We start from the raw sequence: 11,209 nt of genomic DNA, 5'->3' as shown, positions 1-11,209 counted from the left end.
TCTGTGTGCATTCCAGCACTCACTGCAGGGAGCACATTTCTACAGGATCACTAGAGCTGAATGTTCCTAAATACCCCTAATGCCATCTCTGAGATTCTAAGAAATATACCAAAAAAAGAAGAAAAACAGTGAAGTCATGAAAGCAATACAAAAGGAAGCAACATAAATACAAAAGCTGTTATTAATACATTAAAATTTTTTTATTCAACACAGAGATACGGCTTGCTTTGTCATACTGCCACTATCAAATAAAGTTGAGTAGGAGAAAAGCATTCATATTGTGGTCATTGCTTTAGCAGGTTATGGGCAATCTTTCCCTCTCAGCTCTCTGAAATGCTACCAGTTCCATGCCCCCTTATTTGTGGGTTATTTTCCGTTTCATGAAAATACATTACCAGCAATAAAAGAACAAATTGTGCCAGAATTCTATATTTTATCTTTTGTAGGTTGGTCCTGGGGTTTTTTTCCTCACAATCCTAACATCATTTGCAGAAAGGTTTTTTAGGATATAACAAGCTAAGGAAAAAAGACAGATTTAAAGACTATTGTAAGACAGTGCTATTTAAATAGCACATTTCATGATTCATATAAATTTTATCTGTTTGTTTCAATGGTGCATTGTACCATTTCCCCTTTACCACGGAGTAACTAAAAAAGAAAGTCATTCCGTGTCTAGTCAGTAACCATCTAGAAAAGACTATCACACAGGAGCAGTTAGAATTCTCACAATCAAAACAATTGCCATATCAGCCTGCAGGGTTGGCTCACATTCATTCCTGACTGTTGTATATAGAACACTTTGTGACTGTAGCTGGAAATGCTGACATCCACAGCAGCGATTAAAAACTGAGTTTTGCAGACCAGTTCTAAAACTCTGGGTTTTTCAGATCAGCTATAAGCTCATAGAAGAAGTTCACAGAACCACAGAATAGTTGGGGTTTGAAGGGACTCTGGACTCATCCAGTCCAACAACCCTGATGAAGCAGGACCACCTAGAGCTGTTGACCAGGACTGTGTCTAAAGAGCTTCTGAATAGCTCCAAGCATGGAAAGACCACAATCTCCATCACTCTCACAGTACAAAAAAGTGATTCCTGATTTTTAGAGAGAACCTCCTGTGTTTCAGTTTGTGCCTGTTACCTCTTGTTCTGTCACTGGGCACCACTGAAGAGAACCTGGCTCCATCTTCTCTGCACCTTCCCTTCAGGTATGTACAAACATCGATGAGATCCCCATCATCCTTTGGTACTCCAGACTGCACAGTCCCAGCTCTCTCAGCCATTCCTTGTGGTAGAGACACTCCTGTCCTTTCATCATCTTCGTAGTAGTTTGTTGGACTCTCTCCAGAATGCTGATGTCTCTCTTGTACTGAGGAGCTCAGAACTGGACACAGTAGTCCAGGTGAGACCTCACCGGCACTGAGCAGAGAGGAAGGATCACCTTCCTCGACCTGCTGGCAAAACTCATAATGCAGCCCACGATGCCATTTGCCTCCTTTGCTGCAAGGGCACATTGCTGGCTTATGTGCAACTTGCTGCCCACCAGGACCCCCAGGCCCTTTTCTGCAAACCTGCATCTGCCCACCACCATCCATCACTCTAGTTTTTTGTCCTTTTTTCTTTTTCCAGTTTGCTAGTGGCAGTACTAGGACATCTGTGCAATCAGCTGCATCAACAACTAGGAACGATGGCAAAACACAGCTTTCTATCACTACTACATTTCTGCTTATAGATTTTATTTTTTAAATAAATGATTATCTGTGGCATGAGTAACAGGACTGGAAAGTATGTCAAGCTTATAGAAACTAAATTTTATCTCCTCTTCAGGAACACATAGAAAAGCTTCTTTTTTCAAACAAGCAAAACAGTATAAGAATAATCTTAGGTGCAAGATTGCCATTTTGAGAGAAGAAAGAGGGTGTAATTGCTAAAATACAACTCAAAGAATCGAGTCTTTGAACTTACAGCTTGAAGTGAAATAGGTCCACAACAAATTATCAAGAACTTGCTGTTCTTATCCATGATATGAGATGTTTCACTCAACAAAAACTTCCACCAGAGTTCTGGTCCATGGGTGAAAGAGCTAGGCTATTGCAGGCCCCTCTGTCTCTTTGTACAGCTTTTTCATCTGCAAGATGAGGATCTTACTATTTACCTTGCTTGGGTGCTAAGAGATTTAGTTCATTAATGTTTATAAAACACTACAGAGCCTTAGATGGAAAGTTCTACGGGAATGCAAACTACTATTAATTTCTCCCATATTCATCACTCCTAGTCTTCTTCCCTCTTCCCCCATCTACTTCAACCCAGCAACACACAGTAATAATCTTCACCTGCCTCTAAAACCAAATCAAAAAAATTGCAAAAATCTTCCTCAAATATGAAAGAATAATATTAAGACAGTCAACAAATCTGAAGGCTTTTTACAAACATACAAATAAATCAAAATTACAGGATGTTAGTCCCTACCATTAAGGATATTTAAGCCTTAATATTTTACTTGGTAATGAAGCAAACATGTAGGATAATTACTGTCAAGCAATTAACGCATTTTAGTGAAGAGGAAATATATCATTTGCTTTAGAAAACAAAAGCAGTATGTGCTACAGTGATGACTACAGAAATTCAGTCCAAAATCCACCGTGTTTTCTTTTACAGACTATGGTGAAACATGTTTTAGGATACCCTTCAATATTTTTTTTAAGTTTGTTTGAATGCAGTGCATTGGGCTTGTCTCTTTGAAGCAGTAAGCAGCGAACACTTGCAACGTGCAGTCTTGATAAATAGGAATGAGACCAGACAGGGGAAACAAGTACACATTCAAAAAAAATGGGTAACCTCTTTTCATTAAACCAAAGATGCAGCTTGTTACCAAGGATGTTTGGCTGAAAAACTAAGGATATCCTCTAGATCTGTCTGAGGTGTACAAAAGAACAGTGCAGCTACAGAGGAATACACAAAATCAAAGAACAAATCTTGGAAAATAGCCTGAGGAAATTAATCTCTCCCCTACAAATAGGTATGCTATCTTCTCTTCATAGGCTGACAAAACCAAGCCAGGAATACATGAAGCAATTGAAACAGAAGGTGATAGAAGGTTAGGTTAAGAATTGATTTAAAATTAAAGCTTGGATACAAAAATGGTTGGGAATAGTTTGGGTTTATATGGACATTACCTGTTTCCACTACTAATGACGAACAAAACTCCTTTTAATTGGAAGCTAGACATACTTTCCAGGCATCCTGCAAAGGGGACACAGTCAGCTTCCAAAATGCCTTTATGGTGGCAACTTCAATAAAGTCAGTCTCCCCGAGCACTCACCAGGATAGTCTCACTGTGCTGGGTGTTTGCTCGCTGCTCTAGCTCCATATTACATGTTTTACTATGTTACATTGGTAAGAAAAAGCTACAAGAATTCCTCCCTTGTAGGAATTCTTCGATCTCCAGATTCTAGAGCAATGTACCCTGATCTTCTGTGTGTGAGCTCAGTGCCAGATGAACCAATGCAAAGGTCACAAGGCTCAGAAAATGCATGTAGACTAATGGAGTATCATTCTTGGAAATACTTCCAGTAAGAATTTAGTGAGCATGGGAAGTCTCATGTCTCAACAAATGAAATTGTAGAGAAGTAGACTGATCAGATATTTAAAATGTTCCACAATATACAGTGATTTCAGCAGAACAATGCTCAGTTATTACTGTTGAGCTTTGCATTTGCTGGACCTTTTCAGCAGTTTTCCCACAATTCTGCTGTCAAGTAGATTCAGTTTTACCTAGTGAAATCCAAATACAAAGTGAGTTTTCCTACTGGTAAAAAAGGTTTGCACCCACCAATTTCCATTAGCATTTCTCACAGCAGTAACTTCTAACTGAGAACAGGCCTATGAGAAACAAGTTTGTTGTTGATTAACCTGTTCAGAAACACTATTTTTCCCTGTTCATTACTCCTTCATGGCAGAAACATCTATTTCCATCCATTCTACATTTTTCAATTTAAAAAAAATCGCTATTAGTGCACCATTATTTAATAATAAACTCTAAGGAAAAACTCTGAGAGACAGCAGGCAGGTCACTCAAGGCAAAGCTCTAATTGACTGCCAGGTTTCCTTATTCAGGGAGGGTGTTCAAACTGTATGTAAAGGAGCTTGGGAAATGTCTGTCTCAAAGGGAAGATGACAAATAGGTCAACATTAATATAGACCTCACTGAAGACATCTTTAAAAATAGCTGTCTGCAGTTACAGAGTGCTACACCTCCCTCGTTTATTTAATGCCTACTCTCCACAATATAAACCTAATTGCAGAGATGATCCGTTCAGCACAACATAATTTAAGACTAACAGATTGCATTGTAGAACTTTACAAAAGTCTCTGGGGTTTACTGCGCTGCTGCTGGCTCCTACAGGTCTTCAGAGGAGGACCGTTTGTACCAACACTACAAACGAGTGAAAAATTGGTCAGTCCTGCTTCTGCTGGGCACACTGATGCCTCCAGTTTATTTTCATTGGCTGCATTTAGACTACAAACAAATCACGAACAGATACTAGATACATAACCCCTCAGGCATATGCCACGTCATCAGCTGTGGGCCAGAGCATCAGACCCACTACACCAACCTGAGATGTTCTGCCAACATTCATCATTTTGTGTAATTCCATTGTATCACAACCTGTCTGAGAAAAGGTAAGGATTAATTGTCATAATCAAGCTAAAGAAAAGTAACCTTTCGATTCCAGATACTCCCAATTAAAACAAATTTTTTTAAAACCCTTCTAAATGAAGTCAATAAACATGACTGTATTTATTGTTTCATGTCTGTATTTGTGGAACATATATATATATTACACTGCAGAGGAAACTCAGGAAGGTAGTCTATGGGACAAATCCATCCCTATGTTGCCTGAGGACTTGGTAGAAAAGATGAGAAAACCCTAAGTAGGCTCAGAGTGCATACAGGTATCTGACCTACCACTAGGAGTATCTCATAGTCAACATGATCTTTTCAATAGTTAGAATCAGTAACACTTGAACCATTACCAGAGGGCCGGCACACCTTTCCTGTGAAAATGGGTTGAGAGAGTTGGGGTTGTTCAGCCTGCAGAAGAGAAGGCTCTGGGGACACCTTGGAGCAGCCTTCCACTGCTTAAAGGGGACTTGAAAGATGTGGACAGACTTTTTAGCGGGGTCTGTTGTGATAGGACAAGCGGTAATGGTTTTAATTAAACTAAAAGAGGAAATTTAGATTAGATATTAGGAAGAAACTATTGTGAGGGTGATGAGACACTGGAACAGGTTTCCCAGAGAAGCTGCGGATGCCCCATCCCTGGAAGTGTTCCAGGCCAGGCTGGATGGGGCTTTGAGCAACCTGGTCTAGTGGCAGGTGTCCCTGCCCATGGCAGGGGGGCTGGAACTGGGTGATCTTTAAGGTCCCTCCCAGCTCAAACCATTGTATGATTCTGTTCCTCATGGAGCCCTGCTATCAAGGATCCACTGCACGGTGGAAATGAGCATGTTCTGCTCATTTCACAAAGCCAGCGCTCTCTTCCCACCCATCAGCACTGCACATGTTGCACCAGCTGTGCAGGCAGTGAGCCCCAAGTATTCAGACCACATCTTTATTAAGGAGACTCATTTTCTGTCTTGTGCAGTGGCTCTCCTGTTTTCATCTTTTCCTTTTTGTCCTACTGTGGCACTGTTTGCTGCTTTGAAAGACACTTATCTGACCACTTCTTCAGCCATGTGATCACAGACTCAGCAACTGCAATTCACCATTTTGGCAAGCTCTGAAACACTCTCTTTTCAAATGTATATTGGTGATCACACATCAGCCAGACCGTAGTGACCACACTTCAGCAACAAGGTTTTCCTTCTTTACAGACACATGGGAAAATTGCCAATGTCTTAATAACTGGTACATTTTTGAGTGCGTTAGGAGCAGCACACAGGCTACAGGAGCAAGATACAGTGCATTTTTAAAGTTCTGAAAGCTGTAGTCATGTAGCTCTGCAACACAGCAGTACTATCGCTAGCAACTGGCCATAAGCTTCGCACTGAATTTGCAAGGCTTCAGGCCTGAGGCTTGTCAGCTGTGCTCTGTCTGAATATGTCTTTGTTTTATTAGGTGTAGCTGCATTTATGATTCTTCTAACTGAGCAGTTGTGTAACTTTAAATTGGTTTACTTTTATCTTTGTACAACCATAGTTTTATATAGATAGCAGTAAAAAGCCGTTACTATGTGTAGAATAAGATACTTACAACTCTATCATAATGATGTAGTATGAAGAGAGGGAGGCCTGGTCCAATAGCAGAGCCTTTAAGAAGTGGAGACACAGGTTGCAGTATAGAGGAGTATAAATATGCGATGAGGTACAAACTTATATGTGACTATAAACAACTCAATCATGATCAGTAACAAAATGTAGAAAGGGACGAAACTGGGTTTAGAGGTAGGTAAGAGAACAAAACTCAGTGTTCCATACACATAAAATTCGCCACACACCATAAATCCAGATGTAACATGGAGCTGCAGACCAATAAAGAAATGGCAAAGCTGTAACAGTGTGTTAGCAAATGTGTGAAAATGATCCCAAGGGGTGTATCCTAGAGTGAGGAAGAGGGAACCATTGACATGAACATCTTACTCCTCCCGGCACAGGACTCTAGCTGCTGGTAATTCTTGTTAACATCCCCACCAGAACAAAACCACTGATCTTGGGATGCAGAGGAGCAGTGAAAGGGTGAGCATAACCCCCTAAAATAGGGAGAATCTAAGTGTTTGTAAAGCATTTTTAACTGCATTATTATTCGTTCTTTTTCTGCAATAGACCTAGAGACTAATAATGATTCTTGAATTAGGCTGCTAAGATTTCAATTATACTAACAAAAATATCATGGAGATATGTATTTTTATATATATATATACACACACACACATACATATATAAAAAGGTGTTCTTGCTCTTTGTAAACAGGATTTTGCATGTAGCAGACTACTGATTCCATTGCTGAAGCTCACTCCCAGCACTATCTATATTTGCTTACATTGGACCACAGAGATGAAGGCAGACAAAAGACAGTAGTGAAGCTATGGTAAGTCTACATTTTGAGCAAAACTGAGTAAATCTAGTTACAGTTTAAGTCAGGGAACATGTCCCGATTGGTGGAAATTACAAACGTAGGTCAAAATACAACAGTGGACAATTACTTCAATTATGGAAGCAAAGCCTTAACAGATGTATGGTTTTAGTTTGGTAGGAAATTTAAGGACTCAGATGTAAAATATTTTAAAATTACTAGTTTTCTTGTTATCATTCTCACCATCTCCAGTTCAGAACAGTTGAACACAGGGCATTCATACAAGTCAGCTTCCTGCAAGTCAAGCAATGAAATTAATTAGAAAACCTTTCTTTCCAATTGCTGTTGTCTATCTAACCAAATTGAACAATTAAACTTTCAGCTGAGAAGTTTTTAAATTCAAATGCATGGTGAATTCATACATTCAAAACCAAATATTCTCAAATGGGTCCCTCTTTTCAAATCTCCTGAAATGCACTCATTCAGAATTGCCAGTTCTTCCTAAAAGCTGGAGAGAATTCATACACACTAAAATTGTGTGCATTATTCAGTTCGGGGAAGTCAGTGCTAGAAGCATTCTTAGTTTTTAGCCAGAAATGTTGTTGGCCTCTCTTCTTTAATTAGCATAATTATGTAAGTTCATGAACTAGCTGTCAAATGTCTTGATATGAAATACCAATAATCAGGCAGTAATCCTACATGTTACAATGACTGTAAGAAATAGTCTTTAAATATTCTGTGACTGTAAACGGGAATTCCCTTATGGAATAAAACTAATGATTTGATCCACTGTCAACATCTGGTTATTCAGGGATATGACAGGAGACTGGGAAATTATTCAGACAGAGGAAAATATGTGTAAATCAGGCTAGAGAATATACACACAATGCATTCTCCTGAGAAATTACTTGTAATCAGATGACTGTAGAAAGTAGGTGCAGGTATGAGTAACAGGAGGCAGTACACTACACAATTTTGGGTACTTCACCGCAGACAAGTAAACTGAAGGAAAGGCCTACATCAGTCACAGTTCAGGTTAACTCACAATTAATCAAAAGTTAGCTGTAGCTCAGTCAATGTTTCAACTTTTTTAGTACCACACTTTGCAGAATCTTTTTCAATTTGCTAAATAATAAGTAGAGCTATGCCTGTTTCTCCGATTTTTGCACAAGTTACATTAAAATTACAAGCCTACAAGAAACAAAAAAAAGATACGCACCTTGAAGGGCATCAGTTATGCACTGGACTGGAATTCAGGAGATGTAGGTCCCATTCTCAAGTTTGCTGATGATTTCCTGAATGATATTGGGCAACTTGTTTTTGGTTTCTGTGTTTCCCTAAATATGCTTTGTGCCTATTGTCTATACAGAGTTTAACCATATAGAAATTATTCATGGCAGAACTAGCTCTTGTTACCTTTCATACAACGGGAAACACAATGGACACTAATCTCAGTGGAGAGCATCTATGTACTAATGCCATAAATTACTTAACAGCTTCAATAATGAATCTTCTATGGCAGTTAATTGCTTTACATGTAAAATGGATCAGCTCTTTCCTAGATTGACAGTCGGTATGTCAGTTCAGTTGCAGCCAGGCAGGGGGGAAAAAAGAGAAATTCTAGTGAACATTAGGAAAGAAACAGAAGACCACTGATTTCCTGCTTTGATTTGCCTTGGGGGTTGCAGCTGTAAGTGCCACCAATCCACCTCTTATCTCCTAGCTACGGGAGAAAAGTCTCTGGCCACCAGCCAATATTTCACTTTTCACAGTCACAAAAACAAGCGCAAAATTTGCTTCAAAGTTAACAGCACAAAAATACATTAAGAGAAATACAGTAGGAGTAATTAATTATACTCTATTTCTCAACAAAAATGCCATCAAGTATTAACGAACACCACACAAATCCATACAAAATATAAACAATAATTCAAAACACACTTGAAATAAGGTCCAAATTATTTCTAAGGCATTCAATGCACTCTGACAATTTAAAGTTGTAAGGCATTTCTGCAAAAAGATATTAAAATAAGTTACTTTAAGTGTAGATTGGTTTTACGCTATTTTAATGGAAAATGATTATGAGAATTCATATGCAATTTGAGTAGAGCAACCATATCAAGGTTGAAGATAAATTAAGTCTTTTTGGATAAAATATCAATGTAATCAGTTCCATTGGCAGCCATATATAGCATACATTTACTTTATATTCCATCAGATTTAACTGTAATGCATTCCCTTCCTCCATTCTAGCAAAGCAATACTAACACTCTGAACTAGAATAGGAATTTATTTTTAGTGGTAACATTGCAGGAAATGCATCACCTATGGTGATTCATGGCAGAAACTGCAGCTACCTGCTGGTGGTACTTTAAGAACCATATGTCTTTACCCTTAACAGACCTTTGCTATCACTACTGTACCATTGTATAGATGCAAAGCTAGCACCTAACGACTTTCTACATTGCATACACATGAAAAGAGGATAGATATTTATTTATCTATTACCCTGCTTATTGAGCCCTTTTTCACTGCTTCACGATTCAGGATGTTGAAGTCACACATTATAGGTGAAACATTACACTTAAATTGTTAGAAAACGAATGCCAGTTAGCTATTTACAGTTACAAACCACTGGGAGAAAGAAAAAAACCAAACCTTTGCCAGCCTATGAAGAGTATACAACATACATCTGTATCAAATTACTTATGAGTGATGTGATGGCCATAATGTCAAAAATTTTCAACAGAGACAGTAAAGCTGTATCGCCAAGTGCATTCTGGTTATTTTCAACAGTTATGATTGCCACAGTACCGAGTGTAGAGAAAAGCCTTTGTAATTAATAAGTATTCCTTACTAAACTGTGGACCAAAAATAGCTTCTCTGCTACTGCAGTGAGACATTTTTATCTATGTTTAATACAGAGTAAACAAATATTGAAATTCTGAAAGTGCTACAGTTTTGAGTAGTAGCAAAACATGTATTTAATTTAATGTTAAACAGTAAATGAACGTGTATAGAAAATGTGTATAAAAGTCTGACATATTTTATATACACAGATCTATAAAATTTGTGCTTAAAGATAGACATATACAGACATTTTGAAATAGCAGTAAAACCAGCTGGTTTTAAAATAATCATTTCAGAAGCTATGCCAGTTGCAAATAATCACTACTAATATTCATACCTACATTAACATTTGCTACTATCCAAACATAAGTATCTAAATATTAAAATCATACTGATAGTGTTTAATCCATTTCTAATTCTGGTAGTGAACCTACATATATTTTCTGTCTGGTCATATTACAAAGATAATTTTCTTCCCATAGAAGACATACATGGACACAAATAAGGTTACAGGCTTTGAATTATCAATCCAGAAAACATGACTAAGCAACAATTCTTTAAAAATAAATGATAAAAATAGAAGATATGTACTGTTGGGAATGGTGTTTTCCTCCTACTGCATAAACCTGGAAGCATCTTTCCCGATGTTCCTTGTAAAGTGCTCATGCTGTAAACAAAGCTAAAGTTAACAGCATCATCCTGAAATATCACACGAGGTCTCTTGAAGCTGTCCCACATTGGTATTCCACCTGGATGCTATTTAATGAGCAAAGCTTGCCCCTTTGGTAATCAGACAGCCTCGGCTGAAGGCAGATTGACCTCATTAGGAACAATTCTGAAGTGTTTGTTCAGAATTACAAGTTCTCTTCTTTTGCTGGATGGTTCTTTGTTCCCCTCAGACAGTAGAGATACCTGGAGGGTGGGGAAAAATGGTAGTTAGTATGTGTTGGAAGTAAGAATCCTCTGCTATTCAGTCACCAGGTATGGGATCAGTCTTTGTGCTATCATCAGAAAGCTAATGTACATGCACGATGTAGAAGCCAAGGAACCTCAGAAGTCTGTCAAAAGAGATGTTTTAGTCCAGGGTTTACAAGAGAGTTTGATGCAAAAATCACTGGGTGAAATTCTATCATTTATGCTACACACAGGGAATTAGTTCATCTAATGATCCTCTGACTTAAAATTTATGAACTAGTCTGCACTGCACACAAATAGAATTAGAGCAGCGTGATGCAAAGGTCTCCCACAGCTAATCAATGAGGCCTGAATGTAACGTAATGTATTTG

General features: G+C 38.3%; 1 protein-coding gene across 3 annotated transcripts in view; it reads right to left on the bottom strand.

Moving 5' to 3' along the window:
* Positions 1-9,577: 9,577 nt before the first annotated feature.
* The window catches only part of NEK10 (NIMA related kinase 10), a 115,244-nt gene continuing 113,612 nt past the window's right edge, over positions 9,578-11,209 (bottom strand). For all 3 annotated transcript variants that reach the window (XM_080385815.1, XM_080385810.1, XM_080385811.1), the window contains one exon: positions 9,578-10,835. In XM_080385815.1, coding sequence (XP_080241941.1) covers positions 10,778-10,835 — 58 coding nt within the window. In that variant the 3' untranslated portion in view covers positions 9,578-10,777. The remainder of the gene's footprint in view (positions 10,836-11,209) is intronic.

Source organism: Falco punctatus, assembly GCF_963210335.1.
Source record: "Falco punctatus genome assembly, chromosome: 4".
NCBI lineage: Eukaryota > Metazoa > Chordata > Aves > Falconiformes > Falconidae > Falco > Falco punctatus.
This window is presented reverse-complemented; position numbering and strand designations above follow the sequence as displayed.